The following is a 22,868-nucleotide window of genomic DNA, read 5'->3' as shown; positions in this document are numbered from 1 at the left end:
ACTCTCTTGGGACTATGGGAGACATAAGCTCAAGTCCTTTTTCAAAGGAAGGCTCTTCCACCATGGAAGTGTCCTAACCACTAGGCGATAGTGAATTCTCTAGAAGAGCCTGTCTTGCCTCTTCTACTCCCCTTTTCTCTCTGAAAACACCCAGTACCAGGAAAGTTCTTGCAATCTTAGAAAGTATCAGAAGACCAGAAAAGTATTTATCACCCCATAAATGCACTATCTGATGAGTGATCAGACTTTTGCTCTGGAAGAACCAACCATTTGCTTTTGCCTTCTGCCCTGCTAGGTGCAATGTATTGTCTCTGTTGTGGCTGGTGCACTAGGTGGCAATAGGGAGTCACCACTGTCCCTACTCGCACCAGAGGAAGCCACAGGCAAGCAAAATTATACACCTAGGGGTTACAAATCTCAAGCCTTTACTAGATTTTTAACAGCACAGCACTAGAAATGGTTTTTTGCACCTGAAGTCTATTATGAAACTCATGGCAGCAAACTCACAGCAAGTACCAGTGCTCCCATATTTAACCGCAGGGAGAAGAACCCTGAGCACACAAAAAACCTGGAGATTTTGCTCATTTCATACCTAGCTGCCAATCATCCCAAAATCATGATCTCAAAAACATATTAATCAACAGTGCAACCTAGGTGCCTCTTTTCAGCAAGACTGTGTTGACAACTGAGAGCTATGGCTTACAAGCCTAAAATTCAGCTCCTGCAAATGTAGCTTTCAGCACCAACTCATAGTTGCAGATGTAGGGCCAAGACCACAAGTCTGTCCCAGTCCGGCAGTCTGCAAGTCACTAAGCCACAATCTCAAGCTCCTCTTTACATGCTGAACTTCTATTCCTGTGAATCCTGCGTTCTTTGCATTGCAGCACAGCTTGAAAAAGGGGTGTACAGAGCATTCTCCACTAAACTATGCCACAGTTGGGTGTTTGTATTGTTTCATCTTAAAATGAAAAGTTCTTCTTCTCATCTTCTACATAACAGCAGAGTGCTTTCATCCAGAAAGTGGATCACTAAGTTTTAAACCCTATTTTGTCTGGATTCCAGACTTTTCTGTGAAAACACATGTATCTAACTTTCAGGGTGTCTAGGCCTGGATTTCTTAAGAACAGAAAGCTCTCCCAAAGGCTTTGTGCAGCTGCACAATAAAAGGATAACTGCCACAGTAAATACTCCCCTTCTGCTCTGCATATAATACAGCTCTGAAGGGCAAATGAGTCCAGGAAGGCTGGACTTTCTTCAGGAAGGAAATCCTAAAGGTGCAGGAGCTTGCTGTCTCCCCATGTGCCGAAAGATGAGCCGGTGGGGAAGAAGACCGGCCTGGCTGAAGAGAGAGCTTTGGCTGGAACTCAGGAAAAAAAGGAGAGTTTATGACCTTTGGAAGAAGGGGCAGGCAACTCAGGAAGACTACAAGAATGTTGTGAGGTTATGCACAGAGAAAATTAGAAGGGCCAAAAGCCCAACTAGAACTTAATCTGGCTACTGCCATAAAAGACAGTAAAAAATGTTTCTATAAATACATTAGCAACAAAAGGAGGGTTAAGGAGAATCTCCATCCTTGATTGGACACGGTAGGAAACATAGTGACAAAGGTTGAGGAAAAGGCTGAGGTACTTAATGCCATCTTTGCCACAGTCTTTAATAGTAAGACCAGTTGTTCTCTGGGTACCCAGTGCCCTGGCCTGGAAGACAGGGAGCAGAATGAAGCCCCCATAATCCAAGGGGAAATGGTGAGACACCTGTTACACCACTTAGACACAGACAAGTCTATGGGGCCAGATGGGATCCACCCAAGGGCACTGAGGGAGCTGGCAGAAGTGCTCACCAAGCCACTTTCCATCATTTACCAGCAGTCCTGGCTAACCGTGGAAGTCCCGGTTGACTGGAAGTTAGCAAATGTGACACCCATCTGCAAGAAGGGCTGGAAGGAGGATCCAGGGAACTACAGGGCTGTCAGTCTGACCTTGGTGCCAAGGAAAGTTATGGGGCAGATCATCCTGAGTGCCATCACACAGCACATACAGGGTAACCAGGCGATCAGGCCCAGTCAGCATGGGTTTATGAAAGGCAGGTCCTGCTTGACCAACCTGATCTCCTTCTATGACAAGGTGACCCGCTCAGTGGATGAGGGAAAGGCTGTGAATGTTGTCTACCTGGACTTTAGTAAAGCCTTTGACACTGTTTCCCACAGCATTCTCCTGGAGAAACTGGCTGCTCCTGTCTTGGACGGGTGTACTCTTCACTGGGTAAAACACTGGCTGCCTGGCCGGGCCCAAAGAGTGGTGGTGAATGGAGTTAAATCCAGTTGGTGGCTGGTCACAGGTGGTGTTCCCCAGGGCTCAGTATTGGGGCCACTTCTGTTTAATATCTTCATCAATGATCTGGACGAGGGGATCGAGTGCACCCTCAATAAGTTTGCAGACAACACCAAGCTGGGTGGGAGGGTTGATCTGCTTGAGGGAAGGAAGGCTCTACAGAGGGATGTGGACAGGCTGGATCGATGGGCCGAAGCCAGTTGTATGAGGTTCAACAAGGCTCAGTGCCGGGTCCTGCACTTGGGTCACAACAACCCCATGCAGCGCTACAGGCTTGGGGAAGAGTGGCTGGAAAGCTGCCTGGAGGAAAAGGACCTGGGGGTGTTGGTCAACAGCCGGCTGAATATGAGCCAGCGGTGTGCCCAGGTGGGCAAGAAGGCCAACGGCATCCTGGCCTGTATCAGAAATAGCATGGCCTACAGGACCAGGGCAGTGATCGTCCCCCTGTACTCAGTACTGGTGAGGCCGCACCTCGAGTCCTGTGTTCAGTTTTGGGCCCCTCACTACAAGAAAGACATGGAGGTGCTGGAGCGTGTCCAGAGAAGGGCAACGAAGCTGGTGAGGGGCCTGGAGCACAAGTGTAATGTGAGCGGCTGAGGGAACTGGGGTTGCTCAGCCTGGAGAAAAGGAGGCTGAGGGGAGACCTGATCGCTCTCTACAACCACCTGAAAGGAGGTTGTAGCCAGGTGGGGGTTGGTCTCTTCTCCCAAGTAACAGGTGATAGGGCAAGAGGAAACAGCCTCAAGTTGCGCCAGGGGAGGTCTAGATTGGATATTAGGAAAAAATTCTTCACCAAAAAGGGTTATCAAGCACTGGAACAGGCTGCCCAGAAAAGTGGTGGAGGTATTTAAAGACCCTGGAGGTATTTAAAAGACGTGTAGATGTGGTGCTTAGGGACATGGTTTAGTGGTGGACTTGGCAGTGTCAGGTTAATAGTTGGACTCGATGATCTTAAAAGTCCTTTCCAACATAAATGATTCTGTAATTCTGTGATTCTATGACTCGACTCCCAGTGATGGTAGAGAATTTTCCTTATAGATATCATAGGATAATTCTACTCACCAAATATTTTAAACAGTTTCATAGACCATAAGTTTCCTAAAAAGAAATAACCTGAACGTTCCATAGATTACAGACCAGTCTTGATTAATTGTCTATGTTACATTTTTTGCTAGTCTCTAAAATACCACAGTTCTAGTGAAAATACATTGCCTGTCCCTTTCCATTACAGTATATCCTACTAATATCTGAAATCATGAAACATAATTACAAAGGAGTATATCACCACTTTTTTTTTTAAACTGTCATATTCAAAGAAAACAAAAACCTATCTGGCACTTGTTTGGAGCATTATGTTAAACCTTCTGTTATTAACACACTGTTGAACATTATACTAAATTAAGATGTCTCAGTAAATCAAAGATTACCCCAGGTCTTGGCTTGTAGTGTCACAACGAATTAAAATGTCAGTGTGTGAAAGACTTAATTCTTTGCTCCACCTGCTGCCAGTGTCCCCTTCTGGTGGCTTCATTCCTGCTGACATGAATGGAATTTCATCTGAATTAGGCTAGCAGGTTTTATTTTTTCTGATGGATTGTGAAAAAAAAAAAGAGTTGACACGGGTGATTTTAAACAGATTTAAAAGTTACCTATTTAAACAAAAAATCAAGAACTACAAGAGGTTAAGTACTGTAAAAAAATACTAAACAAAGAAGTCAAAACTAGAGACAAAAATTATTAGTGAGGAAGTAAGAAGCATCAGCCTTTCTCCAGGAGCAGCTAATGTCTCCCTGCATGCCATTTGAGTCATATTTGCTGAGCCACTCTGGAAAGAGAAACAAAAACCTACCCAGTCCTTAGTTCCACCTGCCTACCTGGTGCCAGTTCTTTGGTCCCTGTAGAGTTATGTTTTTCTTTCCACATTAAAGAATAAACCTTTAGAAGAATCCCCACAACCAAGCCTGAAATGAGCTGCAAGAATTATAGGAACTGAAGCCCAGTGGAAAATATGATAGGTCAGAAAATGTAGGTGTCACTGGTAGCATCAAGAACCAGTGATAAGGGGGCCAGGGCTTCCATTTAAAAGCCACCACCTGGAAGTGTAGCAGAAGTCCTGGTTCTGAAAGCACAACCTTCTATCTTGTTATGCAATTCATCCATACAATATGCCAAAACTAACTCAAATTCTGGGAAAGATAATCAGCTGAATAACTAGTAAGTATCCATGTGTACCTGGGCGTACATATAATGAAGAAGCTCTAGAAGTGGGACCAGATACACAGTTCCATGACAGTAATCATTTCCTTTGCCAAAATCCTGAACTCTGAGCTGGAAAACCACTCATGCCTTGCTCAGGTTTGCACTCAAGCTGGCCCTTAGAATAATCTGCTGCTTAAATGGTTTGGCTGAGCAGCTTGGTCCTTAGTTTCAGTCTCAGGGCTATTCTTACAGAAGCAGGAGTGGAGACATAGACGCATGAAGTCAATTTTATACCAAATTGCTCTTAGATGAGTATGCTCCTATTTTAGCTCGTCCAGACCTCGAGATTCACTTTAATGAGGATTCAGTAGGGTCTGGAGCCTGGAAATTATATTTAAGCCTGGTTCTCAAAAGGTGATGTTGCACAAGAAAGTTCAAGTCAATACTTCATCAGAGCTGCATAGTTTCTGTTACTAATTAGTAATTATAGACAAGGGGAGATTAAAGAGGGACAGTCTTCTTGACTGAAGGACTGATGGCTTTCTTCAAGCTGTTAGAGATGCCTCTTCAGTCTCCATGTTGGTCTAGACTCAAACAACAGATCCAATAAGGCACTTGCTGTAGTGAATCCTGGCTAACATGCCTTGGGGTTAACACACTGCTATTTTTCTTTGTCTGAAGGTAAGGTCTGCTCTTGTAAAAGTTGTAGGAACTATGAAAGGGGTTTAGGCTTTGATTTTTGCTCTTTTACATCCAAATACAATTCCAGTGCTTCATTTTTTAATTGTTGTTGCTCTTATTATATGGACCAAATGCTTTCAGTATTTCACATTCTTGTTAATAAGAGGTATTTATTTTCTTGTATCTGATTAATATCTCCTTTAAGTCTATGGAAAGTCTACCATTAACTTCAGCAGTCATTAAAGAGGCTTAAAAGGTGGGTAATTTACACCAATATAATGTAATATAATTAAAGGCAATAACATTAAGATTAAAACTATAAAAATAACATTCTGTTTCCACAGATTGCTGGTAGTCAGAAATGAAAATTATAAGCCACCAGCAACTTCCATACCAAACTTAGTATCAGGATCAAGGTTACCTTTATTAGAGAAAGGTAATGTCACAGCTGAGGAAGGATTTTGTATGCAAGCAGTATATCACTTGCAGAAATTTAGAATTAGGATCGAGACTGTAAAACTTTTTTTTTTTCCTGTAATGACTTACAGGAAAGAAGTAAAATATTAAAGTCACCTTGTGTATTTTGTGAATATTTTAAAAACTGGAGCAAAATAGCCTTTTGTATGCGTAGCGTTTATATAAGACTAAGTTACAGAATGGTTGACACCATGCATCCCTGAACTGATATCTTGTGTCTTTTAATAGAAGGCTGTCTAGAAACCGAGCCCAGATTCTGTCTTTATACATCAACCACATCAAGAAAGCTATCAGAGCCAGAATTCTCTTTTTTTAGTTCATTTTGAGTAGAGGGGCTACAGGATTCTGGCAGAGGAATAAAAAAGGGGGCTGAAGAATGAGCTAACACTAGAGAAATACCTAGTGTGTATGGACAGACAGTCTGTCAACCTAATTTCTTCTTGAGGATGTCTATTACTGTGAACTCTGCAGAGGAATGATTGGCTTCATTTTATGGAAAGATAGGACTCTTACTTACTTACTTCATTAAAGTCAAGATCTCGCTCCTTTTCCTTTAGTATAGATAAATACCTACAGGTAGCTGTCAGAGTGATATCATAGAAAAAATCTAGTTCTTACCATTCTCAACCAGTATAAAAGGCTATTTAATTATAAACAGTGCTGATTATTAGAGGAGGTTTTAAGCCTTAAGACCAAACAAAGGCCTTTCCCACATACATTCCAACTGAAGACATAATTAAGTAAGAAATCTGCGAAAATAACTCTGAGTTTTCCCTTAAGGTAAGGATATGGAAATGGAAGAATAAAATAACTATCCTGAGTCATTGATCTTTGATATTTAAAAAAAAATCTGCCAATACATTATAGTCATACTCATTCACTTTCTGCCTTGCCTGCCCCAGCTCCTTACATTTGTTGCTACACAGCGACCCAAGTTCAACAGTAAGAGAAGAGGGGGCAGAGAAAACAGCAGCAGTCTACACAATAGGCTGTATAGAAACAATTTTCCTGTCTTGAAGCTAGACCTTTGTATGCTAAAGAAAACAAGAGTAATAGATGGAGAAGAAGAGTACACAAGGATGAATATGACTGTAGCCAGGGGGAAATACAGCTAAGAGGGTGATATCTGTGTGCAATGTATAACAACTTGTTAAACAGATATGTAATAACCAAAACACCATCCGATAAAAAATAAAATGCCATGATATATAATTAAACATTTTAGCCAGTTTGAAACCAAAGAAAGAAGCAAAACCTTTAAAAAATGGTTGGTGATTGCAATTGCTTCTGCTCTTGGTAGAGACAATTAGTAGAAGTCAATTGTCTTTTCAGAAAGCAGATGCTTACCCCTTAAAAGCCCTGACCTTATCAAAAAGTTTGTTCTGTGATTAAATTCTAACAATATCAAGTCACATCAAGATTACACAAGGCTGTGAAAGTTCCCTTTTTCCTGTTAATTAGGGTAACAAAACCAATATGCAAGAATGCTTCCTGAAATATCGATCTAGTTCTGTTGCACACAAAGTCAATGTCAGAACTAGCAATGTTTAAAACAGCACATATATGTATCTTTTTGAGTCCCTGGCTAGATATTTGGCTTTTAGTAGCTGCTGCTTGCAATTAAGGGGTCTTTCCATACCAGTGAGCAAGTGTATTTCTTATAAATGAATATAATCTTCTGTCTGATGAACTGAAATCTAGGAACAAAGTCCAGCAGCTAAATTATGGAAATAATGATAATCATTCCAACTAGATGAGCATTCTGTGGTTTCTATTTTGTTACAGACAGCAAAAAGTTACCTCTTTCATTATCTTACAAATGTAATTATAGCCACTCCAGATGCTGTGTCTTAGGTGTATCAAGGAACATTTACTTTCTTCAAGCACTTAAATGACATCTAAGACCTTTGATTTCTCAAAATGTTGATTATGTATTTTTTATGAATTAGAAAAGTTTCTCTATGCTTTTGTAGATTATTCATTGCAGTAATATATTAAACTTCATTCCTCTGTCAGCCACATCATAGAAAGAAAGAATATTGGACCTTAATTTGCAGTGCACAGCGTGAACACTCGAACCTGTAAATAGCCATAAAAGTGACAAATCGCTTGAGGCCTTTATAGATATTGCACCATTTTTCTTCTGTTTTGTAAAGTGGTGTATTATGGTTTTGGCAAGTTCATTGCTGGCTGTCCTTATTCATTGCAGCTGGGATTTTCAAGAAGTCCTAAATTACACACAAAATTTTGAAATTCTATTGCCAAATTTCCAAATATGATTGAAAGAACTGAATGCCTGCTTGATTTTAGGTGAACGATTACATTTTAGGTATAAACTGATGATGGGAGGCCTTAGAGATTAGATTAGATTAATTTTAGCACACATCCCAGACTGAACTCCAAAAATCTTTTTCCAAAAGGCATTCTAAAACAGAAAAAAATATTTGTTTCTTTGTTTCTTTGTTTGTTTGTTTCTTTCTTTCTTTCTTTCTCCTGACTTCTCTATCTTCTAATGTCAGATACAGTGATGAAAAAACATAAGAGAAATTTTTGTTGCCATGATGTAAATATATTCTGATAAAGATGCCCCTGCTCCTTTGTTAGTCTTGTCTTTTATCCTATTAATCATATGGCTAGAAGAGGCCTTCAAAGTCATGTCATCCTTCCTATGCTCAAAACAGGGATCAGCCATACTTAGGCCAGTATTGGCAAATGCTTATTTAGCTTTTTCTTACAACCTCCAAGGGCAGACCCAAAGCAAGATGTTCCAGCACTTCCTTCTTCTTGCCATTAAAATGTTTTTCTCAATGTCTAATTTGAAACTTCCTGTTGTGACTGGAGTTTGTTTGTGTTCACCACAGTCATGGGAATGGATTATATCCTTCCTGCTTTGCTTATTTGAAGTTATCATGTCCACCACAATCATGTCCCTAGTTTGTTCAATCTTTCCTCACAGATTGTAAAACTAGTAGATACTTGCTTTGCTCTAGATTAGCTCTAATTAGAGTTTACTTCTTTCTTGAAGTGCGAAGCCCCAAGCTGGAGATGTTTTTCTAATATCTTAGCAATCCTGAGTAAGTAAGTCAGAAAAATGACTTTATGTGGTTTTGCATCTGAAATGTATGTTTACATTTTTCACAACAGCATGACATTACTGGATTGTATTCAGTATAGTACACATAAAGCCAGCAGGAAATGTCTCCTTGTGCAGGTCCAGCAACATACTCAAATAGACCCCCCTCAACCCTAAAGCAGGGAGTGACTGTGGCTCGGGAGGGCACAAAAACCAGCACAGTACTATTGTTTTTACATCCTGCTTCTAAGACAAATAGCATGGAATTGCCTCACATTCAGGACCACGTCAGTGAACTGTAGTATGAAAACACTTGTGTGGCCTTTAAAGAGCGTGTGAGACAGGCTGCTAAACGTCTAACAAGGAACCGTCTGAAATAAGTTGTACGCCACTCTTGAGATGAGCCGTGTTTCTGTAGTTATAGATGGATAATCCTGCTTTCTGTTAAGTTCACTAGCTGTTGTGCAAATTCTGATAAGCATGGTCTTCCCTGAAAGTGTATGGGAGAAAGAGAGGTCCCCATTCCTTAATTCAGGTTAAGCAAGCTACAGATCCAGAGCAGGTGGAGCAGACAGTATACAGGTGAACTTCTGCCATTTCTTGAGGAGTTTAATCCTACACGGTTGTTGGTTTGATGGCTCCCAGCTAATGATGTCCTTACCCACACCATTATTTCTGTACTTAAAATTAAATTGAGAACTGCTTTCCTAGAGGAGGACTAGAAAGCTCAGAATTTGTAGAATTGAGCATCTAACTGCTCTTTTCAAAAAATTATTATATTCCACACACAATTTTAAAAGCTACCTGGGACTTTTGCACTTCTGTTCATGCTGTGAAGGACTTTAAGCAAAAAGTGAGTATGTAAACCAGAAATGTGCTTTATGCTACCTAAATGCCAAGAATCTAAAGTTAGTACATCTGTTTTCTGTCTCCTGGGAATTTCCTAGAGAATGATTTTGCATTTCATTTTTCAGGGTTATAGTTTACTATCATCTCACTATTTTATTAAAGTATCCTTAGATACAATGTCCAGAAATTTCAAACTGATGAAAAGGACACTGTTTAAAGAGAGACAATAAGTCTCAACCATATCACTAAAATTTCTTTAAACATTGTCAGCAGAAAAGGATCTAAAGGCTTCTTCCATGAATTTGAATCCTTTCTCTTGCATTCATGCATTTTTCCTTTGTATAATTAAATAAGCCTTTCTGCAGAGGGCAGACTGAAGGCAACTGACTTTTTCTTAGTCAGTCCAGTGGGAAGATAACTGCAGTATGGGTAGGCCATTGCATTCATGCAGAAAATATCTATTCTACAGACTATTGTGTAGCAATTTAAAGTATACATAAACCAACACATCCTTCTAATCCCTATAGACCTAGTCTTTGTATATCCTTCCCCTTGATAGCTGTCAAGCTTGTTAGTATTCCAGTGATAGGTTAGAATGGCATAATGGCTTGCCTACCTGGCACAATTCACACTTTTTTTCTTTTTCACCTTATTCGACCCAGCTATGGAGTTGGCTGCACTGAAACAACTCAACACGTTCTTATGTAATGGCTCGCTGATGGTTATGTTTATTAAAGATTAAAATAAAAAGGAGGGTATAATCACTAACCGACATATCTGAAACATCATGTTGCTGCAGAAATTTTCATGGTGTTCTAAGCTGAATTGTAAAATTGTTCCCATACAAACCTATTGGTCTATATACCTTCTGCTTGCTGACAGCAACAATAATTTAACATTGCAGATATCCAAAATGATATATCATATTTTCTTCTTGTTTGCAACTACGCTTGCTTTCAGACTTATGTCTATGTATTTTTCTTTCTCCCCAGGTAATGCATTTGTGGTGAGCCTAGCTTTGGCTGATCTGGTGGTGGCCGTGTATCCATACCCACTGGTGCTCTTAGCTATTTTCCACAATGGATGGACGTTGGGTGAAATGCACTGTAAAGCGAGTGGCTTTGTGATGGGACTAAGTGTAATAGGCTCTATTTTCAACATCACTGCAATTGCAATAAACCGGTATTGCTATATATGTCATAGTTTTGCCTATGACAAAGTGTACAGCTGTTGGAACACAATGCTGTATGTCTCCTTAGTCTGGGTATTAACAGTAATTGCAACTGTGCCAAATTTCTTTGTTGGCTCTTTAAAATATGATCCCCGTGTCTATTCATGCACATTTGTTCAGACTGCAAGCTCCTACTATACGATAGCTGTTGTGGTAATTCACTTCATCGTCCCTATCACCATTGTGAGCTTCTGCTACCTTCGAATTTGGGTTTTAGTGCTTCAAGTTAGAAGACGAGTCAAGTCAGAAACAAAGCCAAGACTGAAGCCAAGTGACTTCAGAAACTTTCTTACCATGTTTGTGGTTTTTGTCATTTTTGCCTTTTGCTGGGCACCTCTAAACTTCATTGGACTGGCTGTAGCCATCGATCCTATGGAAATGGCACCAAAAGTTCCTGAATGGTTATTCATTACAAGCTACTTCATGGCCTATTTCAACAGCTGCCTTAATGCAATAATATATGGACTTCTTAACCAGAATTTTAGGAATGAATACAAACGAATTTTAATGTCACTGTGGATGCCAAGGCTCTTCTTCCAGGACACATCCAAAGGAGGAACTGATGGTCAGAAGAGCAAACCTTCTCCTGCTTTAAACAACAATGACCAAATGAAAACTGATACGGTGTAAATGTGTAATAGTCGATGCAAGAGTTTGTCATGGTGTAACCCAAGAATACAGTTGTAATGTTCTGGTCGTTCTTGCTTACTTTTGGGGACTTTCCATTTGGATGGCACTTTGTGACTGGAATACAGGCTTTTTCATAAAGCACATTGCTCTCAATGATTTATACAAGCTATCAATTGAAAATGCATTTCAGAATTAAAGCAGCAGGTGAGTGCAAGCTGGTTTAGTTCTGAGAGCTGAATTCTGCTCCCAGACATATGAATGAGGCATTTTTTTACTCCAGTGGGAATTTTGCATTCTTTATACAAGATCACGATTCAGTTCTTAGAAGATGTAGTGAAGGTACTTGTCTATGGGGCACAGCAGCTCATCAAGGCTGAGGAGTGATATTTTCCTCCTTCCTGTATCTGAACAAAGAGGGTGAAGCAGATACTCTGTTTTCCACACATAAGCCAAACATCACATTTCTGTGCAGGTACTGGTGGCAGTAGTATCTTTGAATCAAACTTGTAAATTGGAGAGAAGAATATTTGTGTAAAAGCAAATAATAACATTAGAGCTTTTCCTCACAGGTTTTTCATACTTACATACACTGAGATTGGGAATACAGTGTATTTACTCTGTTCATCTTTTGTGGTCAATTTTATGGCAGATAATATAATACACATCATTAATTTATTACACATTTACTTTACACAATATTCTTCCTTAAGAGAGGATTGAATTTTCATCATGCTCCATTTATTTACCTAAATATATACATCCAATGTCATTTGATGCACTTTAGCACACTTCACACATTTGCAACAGGCTGGAAATTATGGCATAAGACCTGTGAATATCTGGAGTGGCAGGATATCCTAGATCATCTCAAATGATGCTAGACGGAAAGAAGCAGCCTTTTTGACTATAATAGCAGTTGAGATTCTTGCCGCACATGTCTACATCTAATCTTGAACAAAATCCGCTGTTGGTATCTAATCTAAGATAACCTTTGAGGTTCCCTGTAGTGGAGATATGTTTCCTTTCATCTGTGATGATAAACACGCATCCAAGGATGAGATTAATTGCTTTGTGGAGGTACTGGTCTCCTTTCATTGACTTCAGAAGAAGTTTTGATTACTAGTTCAAACACCTTGCTTTGGACATCTAGATGGGGATTTATCTTGCCTAATTTGCGATGTCACCAACGTAGATATTTGCACATGTTTATTTTCTAAATTCCCACTGTAGACCATGGAGTTCTAGGAAATGCTTTATTTTTTCTTGAAACTGGCATCTTTATGGGTCAGGGGAACTGCTTGACAGAACTCACTAACTATCTTCATTGACTGTAACGGAGATCAGGCAGCTCATGTGGACACATTTCAGGCAAAGATAGGTAATCTTAAACCTATAAGTAGCGTACTTACAGTTCATATTTTCACAGTTCATAAAATAAAAGGATGATATTCCATCTTCTTTTCAAACTCAGCTCAAATTCACACTGGATTTCTCCTTTTTCAGGTACCATATTGTAACAGTGACCGTAGAGATCAGATTACAATTTGGGTTATACCCCACAGTATCATAGTAATGTACACAATGTGGTTTGTATTACCTCTAAATGAGGTTAGGGATCTGTGTGCAAACACAGTCAATTAAGTTATTTTATCATTAGACCTGAAATGCACATTACTGTTAGTAGCGCTGTTCAGGGGAAAGGAGACAGGCCTCTGGTAAATCCATGTCAGGTATTGAAATAGGACAAGGAGGAATTCAGGTTGCTATTACATTCTAGTTTGGGTTTCTGACCTTGCTATTATGAAAAATATTTCTGTAGTAATGTTAATTTTTACAGCCAATATACTGCTCCTGAAGCCATAAAGATGTATTAAACATTACCCTTATGTTGCTATACTTATAGAAAAACATCAAAGAACCACAGTATTTTAAATGTTTTATTTGCTTGCCAAAAGTCAATGTGAAGTACAGCAAAGTAACAAATGTGATGATTCTTCTAGCTTCTTTCATGTTCTTCAGATAGTTTCTGATAGTCTCTGAAGTTCGGTACCCTAGGACTCAGACTAGTAGCCTGATGAAAGCTGAAAACTTTGTGAATAGGGGTAAGAAAGAGAAGGGACAAATTTAACCTGGTGGTAGATAATAAAAATATTGTAGCTAAAAATAGCAATCATTAATATGTAGGTTCTACTTGGAACATAATTTTGTAAGTCTGACACAGTTTCGATACGTATTGTCTTTCTTCATGACTTCCACACCAAGGTACAGAACACAGAACTAATATACATGTATATTTACATGTGAAACTTCCCTCAAAGTAAATAAGGAGATTCAAGATTCTGGAAAACTTGCAGGAAAGGACATCAGGTTTGCTTCATTGAAAATCCTGCCTTTTCTGACATCTATGAGTACTCAAAATTGTGACTTGAAAGTCAAAATTTATTGTCTGACTTGTAGGTGAACTAGTATTAGAAGTAAATCCATTGACCTTGGTTTATCACTTGCTGACATGACTCAGAATAGAGTCCAGAATTTGGATCAAATTCCCATTATTGTTTTAGCTCCATAAAACAAATATAAACATTGGAACCACTTGCTTGGCCATAAAAGTGAGCAGCTATCATTCTGCATACTCATGGGAAGAAGATTTGAAATTTTTAGGAAGTCATTTTACAAATCATCTCTGCACTTTAAAAATTAAAGATCACTTTTAAGAATCCTCGTGCTGGTATCTCAACTATCCTAAATGAAGCTCACACAAGTAATACAATAGAAACATAGAATGATGAAATGGTTTGGGTTGGAAGGGACCTTGAAGATCATCCAGTTCCACCCCCCTGCCATGGGCAGGGACACCTTCCACTAGACCAGGTTGCTCAAAGCCCCATCCAACCTGGCCTTGAACACTGCCAGGGATGGGGCAGCCACAGCCTCTCTGGGCAACCTGTTCCAGTGCCTCGCCACCCTCACAGTGAAGAATTTCTTCCTAATATCTAATCTAAATCTACCCTCTTTCAACTTAAAGCCATTACCCCTTGTCCTATCACTACATGCCCCTGTAAAAAGTCCCTCTCCAGCTTTCTTGCAGGCCCCCTTTAAGTACTGGAAGCCTGCAATAAGGTCTCCCTGGAGCCTTCTCTTCTCCAGGCTGAACAACGCCAAGTCTCTCAGCCTGTCTTCACAGGAGAGGTGCTCCAGCCCTCTGAACATCTTTGTAGCCCTCCTCTGGACTTGCTCCAACAGGTCCATGTCCTTCTTACACTGGGGGCCCCAGAGCTGAACACAGTAATGCATTGTTCAAAGAAAGAAGTGTTCCAAAATTTGATCCTTCCTCACAAATGATGGAAAAATTTTAGAACGGTGCTAAATTATTAGGTGTGGATTCTACCGCCACACTTGCTGAATGGGATCCTGCTCTGCATGGTGTCTGCAAATCCAATGTAGCTATTTAGTGTGGCAGGTACTGCTACTTATTGAGTCCTGATGTACAGACAATAACTCATGCCTGTTAAAGTAAGTTTTTGTACCATATATTATTACAAAGCACTGCCTTTGAGTTGACCTGGAAATCAATCAAATTCATAAATTTAAATTTACCTGGAAATCAATCAAATACATAAAATTTTTATTAATTTAGATGACTAAATGCAGCTTTTGCATTATTAAACCTCTCTATGTAGCAATATTTTATTTCACCATATAGTAATGTATCCATCTACCTACATCAAAAGCCTTAAATTAATTTTCTCCCTTCTCTTATTATAATTCAAACTCCATTTTTCCTCAATTTACATTTGAAGAAAAAATTCTAAATGCAATTTAAAATGTAACTAACCATCAAGATAGGGGATATGATTATAACATGGTTTGAAAGTATAGTCAGGAAGAACATATCAGCTCTGTACAGATTTATGCACCCTTGAGGAAATTATTATTTCCATTATATAAAAGTATTTATAACAACATATCAGATATAGACACTTCAAAAAAAGGAGGAAGGAAGTCAGGTAGACCCTGTGTTCTACACAAGGTAACTAGTGAAGGCAAAACTAGGCCCTCAGGGACAAAGCCTGTTTCCAGAAAATTTGGAGTGTTTTCAAGCATTTAATGCTATATTGATTAAGTGTTGTATTTTCTGTTTATTAAAAGAAATAAATGTGTTCTAGAATTGGTCTTACAATAGAACTCTGATTAGAAAAAGCTTACCATCACATAGATGGGTGAAGACCACTTGTAAATTCTATTTCAGTAGAGGGAAGTAGAGGTGAGACTGAAGCGATGCATTAACCTTATCCTATCTCTCTGTGCAAGTGACAATTTCACTCTCATGGAAGAATTAAAACTAAAGATTCAGTCCTATTACTGTTGACTTCAGTGAGATCAGGTTTTCAAACCAAATTATTGACTGAATAGAATAATTCTGCCTGGCTCATTCTCAGGGGCAGAAATGCACTTCTGTGTCTCCACTTCTTCCTTTGAGAACACATTTAGATAAAAATAATTGCTTTTATTTCTGAATTGTATTTTTAAAGAACTGCACAAGTCTGGGAATTTGCCATTGAATAAATATCTACAGAAGATATTCACGTCACATATCTGCTGTTCGTTGGAGCACAGGTAGTTTTTTCATCAGTCCTCCTGGTCAAAGGGAAGGGTTTGAAAGGGCCAGTCAAATCTGGCAAATCAACAAATGGTTATGGGACTAATGCCACAGCCAGGGGTTTGACTACTTAGACCATGGAACTCCCTTTGAGAAACCTGGTCTACTGGGGGCTGACAGGGTCCATCTGTCAGAGAAGAGGAAGAGCGTCTTTGGTCATAGACTTGCCAAGCTGGTGAAGAGGGCTTTAAATGAACACTGCTGGGGGAGGGCAACCTCAATCCATCCCACTCCTGCCAGTTTGATGCCAGTGCCAGCAATAGATGCCTGGAGCCTGGAGAGGAATCACAGGTCAGCAGAAGAGCACCTGAAGAGCCGCACAGAGGAATTCCAGCCACTCCAGCCAGAAAGTCAGCTTCATCAAGGGCAGCCTTGGCTGCAGTGACCATGAAATGATGGAGTTCAAGATCTTTAGGGCAGCGAGGAGAGCACACAGCAAGCTCACTACCCTGGACTTCAGGAGAGCAGACTTTGGCCTCTTCAGGGATCTGCTTGGTAGAGTACCATGGGATACAGCCCTGGAGGGAAGAGGGGCCCAAGAAAGTTGGTGAATATTCAAGGATCACTTCCTACAAGCTCAGGAGCAACGCATGCCAGCAAAGTGGAAGTCAGGCAAAAACGCCAGGAAGCCTGCATGGATGAACAAGGAGCTCCTGGACAAACTCAAACACAGAAAGAAAGCCTACACAGGGTGGAAGCAAGGACAGGTAGCCTGGGAGGAGTACAGAGAAATTGTCTGAGCAGCCAGGGAACAGGTTAGGAAAGCTAAAGCCCTGACAGAATTAAATCTGGCCAGGGATGTCAAGAGCAATGAAAGCTTCTATAGGTGCATCAGTGATAAAAGGAAGACTAGCAAAATTGTGGGCCCTCTCTGGAAGGAAACAGGAGACCTGGTTACCAAGGACATGGAGAAAGCTTGAGGTACTCAATGACTTTTTCGCCTCAGTCTTCACAGGCAAGTGTTTCAGCCACACTGCCCAAGTCGCAGAAGGCAAAGGCAGGGACTGGAAGAATAAAGAACTGCCTACTGCAGGGTAAGATCAGGTTCAAGACCATCTAAGGAACCTGGAGGTGGACAAGTCCATGGGACCTGATGAGATGAATCCGCGGGTCCTGAGGGAACTGGCAGATGAAGTGGCTAAGCCACTATCCATCGTATTTGGGAAGTTGTGGCAGTCTAGGGAAGTTCCCACTGACTGGAAAAGGGGAAACATAACCCCCATTTTTAAAAAGGGAAAAAAGGAAAACCCGTGGAACTACAGGCCAGTCAGTCTCACCTCTGTGCCCACCAAGATCATGGAGTGGATCCTGCAGGAATCTATGCTAAGGCACATGGAAAATAAGGAGGTGATTGGTGACAGCCAACATGGCTTCACCAAGGGAAAATCATGTCTGACAAATTTGGTGACCTTCTACAACAGGGTTAGAGTGTTGGTGGATAGGGGAAGAGCAACTGACATCATCTACCTGGACTTGTGCAAAGCATTTGACACTGTCCCTCGTGACATCCTTGTCTCTAAATTGGAGAGACATGGATTTGACAGATGAACCACTCGGTGGATAAGGAATTGGCTGGATGGTCACACTCAAAGAGTTGCGGTCAACGACTCGATGTGCAAGTGACAAGTGGCATTCCATATTGGGACCGGTGCTGTTTAACATCTTTGTCAGCGACATGGATAGTGGGATTGAGTGCACCCTCAGCAAGTTTGCCAATGACACCAAGCTGTGTGGTGGGGTCAACACACTGCAGGGAAGGGATGCCATCCAGAGGGACCCTGACAGGCTTGAGAGGTGGGCCCATGCGAATGTCATGAAGTTCAACAAGGTCAAGTGCAAGGTCCTGAACATGGGTCGGGGCATTTAGTGCAAATGTAACCATTTCATCCTGGAAAAAAAATCCAAAAGGCTTTGCAAAATTCAAAAAAATAAAATTATATAGTCCTGTTCCAAAGCAAAAGATACTCTACTGTAGAAACACACACTGCAATTCCTAAGTTTCAGAAGTCCCCGTAAAACACTGAAGACACACAGAATAATATGAGAGCAAAATGTGGAAGATTGCACAATGATGAATTTCAATGCTTTTTATTTTGTCTACAGAACAAAGCTTGCCTGATTACTGTGAACACAAAAGAAGAGCAGGAATATGCCAGGCCCAGGAAGCACTCTGAAAATCCTGCTGCTCTCCAGGATGGTTTATGGGAGGATAAGATCACAACTATTGCTAATAGAAATGTGGTTTCTCTAGCAGATACTGTCACTGTCCCCTCCTTCTCATCCTCTGCTGACAGCAAATTTCCAGGGCTCTATATTTTGACTCTTCCCTGCATTTGTACCTCTTTCTCATGCTGCTCACTTTTTCATGTCAGAGGCAGCTTGGTCCAGCCTTGTTTCCACAGCCTTAAGGAGAACAGTTTGCTTACGTGGCTGAGGAGCCTTAAACAGTCTCTACAACTGACAAAAAAAGCTTTTCCAGGAAGAACCATCTCTCTCACAGCCTCTTGCTTTCAATGTCAGCACTTCTTCTGTTTTTGAACAGTTATTACCAAAAAGAAAAAAAACCCTTGCAACCATTTTTAAGAGACTTTAAAATAAAGACTACCTCTGGCTTGAAGTGCTCACATCTGTGTGGTAATCAGTATACGAGCAGATGTAAATTTTCCCTCATAATCTCAATAATGCTGTCAGAATCCCAGAATCATAGCTTAGGTTGGAGGGACCTCCAGAAGTCAAATTGTCCAATCCCCTGCTCAAAACAGATCTAAATAGACCAAGTTGTTCATGTCCGTGCTCAGTCAACTTTGAACACCTCCAAGGATTACACAACCTCTCTGGACATCCTACATCAGTATTTGATCACTCTCATGCTATATTTTTTCCCCTAATATGTGTTTGGAATCTCCCATATTGCAGCTTGCTCCCATTGCCTACCATGCTATTACTATGTACCTTCAAAAAGACTCCAGCTTTATCATCCTCTGATCAGGCAGTTGTAGACAGCAGTGCAGTCTTCCCTTCTGCTTCTTTTCTGCAAGCTGAACAAATCCAGCTTTCTCAGCCTTTCCTCATATGGCCTGTGCTCCAGGCCCTTGACCAGCTTAGTGGCCTCTGTGGGACTCACTCCAGTGTATCAATACCTATCTTGCACTGGGGAGCCCAAAACAGGACACAGTACTCCAGATGTGGTCTTAAAAGTGCTGAACAAAGTGGAAGGATCACTTCCCTTGACTTGCTGGTGACCCTTTTCCTAATGCAGCCCTCTGCTGCAAGCACATGCTGCTGGCTGGTGGTCAACTTCTTGTCCACAACGACCCCCATGTGCTTTCCTGCAGAGCTGCTTCCTAGACAGTTGGGCCCCAGCCTGTAGTGTTGTGTGATCTTACTCCCTCCTACATGCGATGCCTTGCTCTTACTGAACTTTGTGATGTTCCTTGCAACCCATTTCTTCAGCTTGTCCAGGTCCCTCTGAGTAGCAGCCCTGCCCTTCAGGATATTGACTGCTCTCTCCAACTTGGTGTTGTCCACAAACTTGCTAAGGATGCTCTCTGTCCCATCATCTTGGTTGTTACTGAAGACTTTAAGCAGCATTGATCCCATTATTGACCCCTGAGGGACCCTGTTAGTTACTGACCATTAGTTGGACTTCGCACCACTGATCACAGCTCTTCAGGTCCACTAGTTGAGCCAATTGCCCACCCACCTTTTTTTCCACTTATCTTACAAATTCAGTGATATGGACACTATGGGGCATTGTGTCAAAGGCCTTGTTAGACTCAAGGTGTACAACATCCACTGCCTTCCCTTGGCCACAGCACCAGTCACCTCATCATAGAAAGCAGTGAGGATGGTCAGACATGATTTCCACTTGGTAAACCTGTGCTGACTGCTCTCAATCACCTTCTTGTCTTTCATAAGTTTAGAAATGAATTCTGAGTGGATTTGCCCCATCACCTTCCTAAAGACTGAGGTGAGACTGACCAGCCTGTAGTCCCCTGAATCCCCCTTCTTGCCCTTCTTAAAGATGATGTGACATTTGCCTTTTTTCAGCTACAAGGAGCCTCCCCAGTTGCCATGACATTTCAAAAATGATGCAGTGTGGCATCACAATGTCATTAGCAAGCTCCCCCAACATAGAAATATTTATATGAAGTATATGTAATATATTTAATTTTAAAAATACAAGACAGATTTTCTATGTTGTAAAGTATTCACCAATTCCACATGCCTTAGTTTATATATGATAATTCATAAAGCTAAGAGCTGGTGATACCAATGCTTTTCAAATAGTAAGCCCTAATTTAGTTTTTAATCAACTGCAGCCTTTTTGTCATGCTTTAATTGCTGTCATTGAAAATCAATGCAAATTTTGTGTTCATAGGGCTAGATTCCTGCATGGGTTGATTAGTCTTAGCCCAGCACTTTACACAATAGCACAGCAGGAAATAGGAATTTCAAGCAACATTACATCATTAAACATAGTGCATCAAAAGACATTTTCCCTTTGCTCTGAAGTGGCACTAATCTTAAATTGGGTGTCACTGCAATACCATGAAAGGTTGTTCTGCTGCTAAATATCAAGCAGACATTTAGTATTTCAGAGTATTTTATATAATTAGCAGATACAAACTATCAAAATCTACTGCAGTTATTGATCTGAATACTCTTGGGCCATTGGTTACAATGCCCAGATTTCAGCTGCAAATACAAAAAGTGAACACAATGGCTCTAACAACCCTCTCTGGTGTATATTATGAATTGATATGGCATTCAAATAATCTGTATTAAAGCACATTCTGCATATGGGGTTTTTTCCCAGATTTGTTTGTGGAGAACAATTAAAAAAACCCAACAAACACAACATGACAATGTCCCATATACAGAGATCATCTTTCAAATGCACTACATGCAAGGAACTAGGCGGCCTCAAGTGCCATTTCTTTGAGGAAAAAGTATACAGATCCTGGAGTTTTATGCTCCATCTCGTTCTCTACCTATTTTCAAAAAGATACATTTATTTGTTGAACAACTTCTGCCATCATCTTAACTGTTCCTATGAAAAAAAAAAATATTACATGGATTGAACTGAAACCTATGAATCAAAAATGGCATTATTTGAAATAATTTGATGTGCTATTGATGCATTTAGTTCTGTGTCCCCCTCACTCCACCCCAGAGGACCACAGCTTTCTTACAACAAGGCTTTCCTCCTGTGCTCTTTTCAGCCTGACAGATTCTCCCTCATGTGCTTGTATTCTTGGAACTACGAAGGGATTTTACAGTAAATTTGAATGTGGCTCTTTCAGCTAAATATAATTAAAAAATGTATCAGAAAGAGTGATGTCTTCTCCATAGATTGTTAATGAAAGGCATTTGAAGTTGCAGAAATGATCACAGAACATGAATGCAAACCATGATCCATTCTGTCCGTCTTTAGTCCAGTATGCAGCAAACAGGAGACAGGGAACCTTTTTTGCTGTTGTTCTCATTAAATAATACATCTGTTACTCAGATTCCTTCCAGAAAGGCACTCTCTGATGAAAAGAGTGGTTAAATGTCTCACAATTTTTATTCATGACGTGAATAAAAATCAAAAAGGTGTCTCTACAGCCATATAATTCAATCCAAGGTATGGGAATGTCCTAGACGTCACACACCATGCACACACAATTACTTGCATACACTGAATACTCTCCAGAGCAGTAGGAAACTCTGTTAGCATAACAAGTCCTACATGGCTCACTGAAAACGAAACCCAGGTAAGCAGATTTTCTGCCTTTGCTTTTTTTCATTATCTCAAAAGATTTGCTGACGCTACAAATCATACTGCCTTAGAGAGCAGAGATCCAAGTAAAAGGTCAAATTGTACTGGCTACAAGGACGAATTTGTAGTGAGCTGCTGTAAGATAAATGGTCAAACAAATGGCATTTTTCTGCTCCTCGGAGTACTGAGACTCTAGTTCTGGAAATGACTTCTGTTCCCATCACATTCACAAATATAGGCAACTTGGAGTCCCTATGAACTTCTCACACCCTCCTCTGGGAGGCAAGCGGATATCTACAAAACCAGGTCTCTCAGAAAACGGTTAAGTAGACTCAGAATTCCTCAATGACTATGTGAGCAATATTTACTGTCCTCCTGCTCTAGTACTGCCACTAACTTTTGTATCATGAGATTCGATGCTAAAGGAAACACCTATCATGAGATCAGTGATAAAACCACAAGTATTAGAAACACTCAGAATAAAATGTGAGTATTTTGTTTCTTTTTTTTCCTAGATGATATCTCTTGTAAGTAGTTTGAATGGGATGCCTTATAGTTTAATGACACAAAGCTAAAACATGCAGTATTTTTTTTGGCTCCATGGAAAACTCAAAGTAGAGAGCATTGGTTCAATGTCTCACAACCATTAATATTCCCAGTCTGGACAAGGCCTCCTCATGACCGAGGTAAGGGCAAGAAGTCAGCACTTCAGCCGGCTTTCAATTCTGGCTTCCTAGATTTGCTCCACTCAGGTCTTGGGCTCTGCTCCAACACAAACCCTAAAGACACTCCATAACCCCAGGCATTTATGTGCCACACTGAAGCAGCTGAAGAGAGGACGGCTCCACAACGTGTGGTTCCTTGTTCCTCATGATTTTGAGGAACCTGAATCCTTCTGGGAGCTGTGCTCCCCAGTTGGTCCTGTACTGCCCACACATGTGGGGGAAGGAAGACCTAACATACAGAGCTGCTAT

The 22,868-nt window shown here is 40.6% G+C and overlaps 1 protein-coding gene across 1 annotated transcript in view; it reads left to right on the top strand.

Annotated features, from left to right (window-relative positions):
- Positions 1 to 11,470, top strand: part of MTNR1B (melatonin receptor 1B) — a 31,334-nt gene extending 19,864 nt beyond the window's left edge. The window contains exon 2 of the mRNA XM_075050439.1: positions 10,602 to 11,470. Within this exon, the coding sequence (XP_074906540.1) occupies positions 10,602 to 11,470 (869 nt within the window). The remainder of the gene's footprint in view (positions 1 to 10,601) is intronic.
- The last annotated feature ends 11,398 nt before the right edge of the window (positions 11,471 to 22,868 follow it).

The sequence above is a fragment of the Buteo buteo genome, chromosome 18 (assembly GCF_964188355.1).
Source record: "Buteo buteo chromosome 18, bButBut1.hap1.1, whole genome shotgun sequence".
Taxonomy (NCBI): Eukaryota; Metazoa; Chordata; class Aves; order Accipitriformes; family Accipitridae; genus Buteo; species Buteo buteo.
This window is presented reverse-complemented; position numbering and strand designations above follow the sequence as displayed.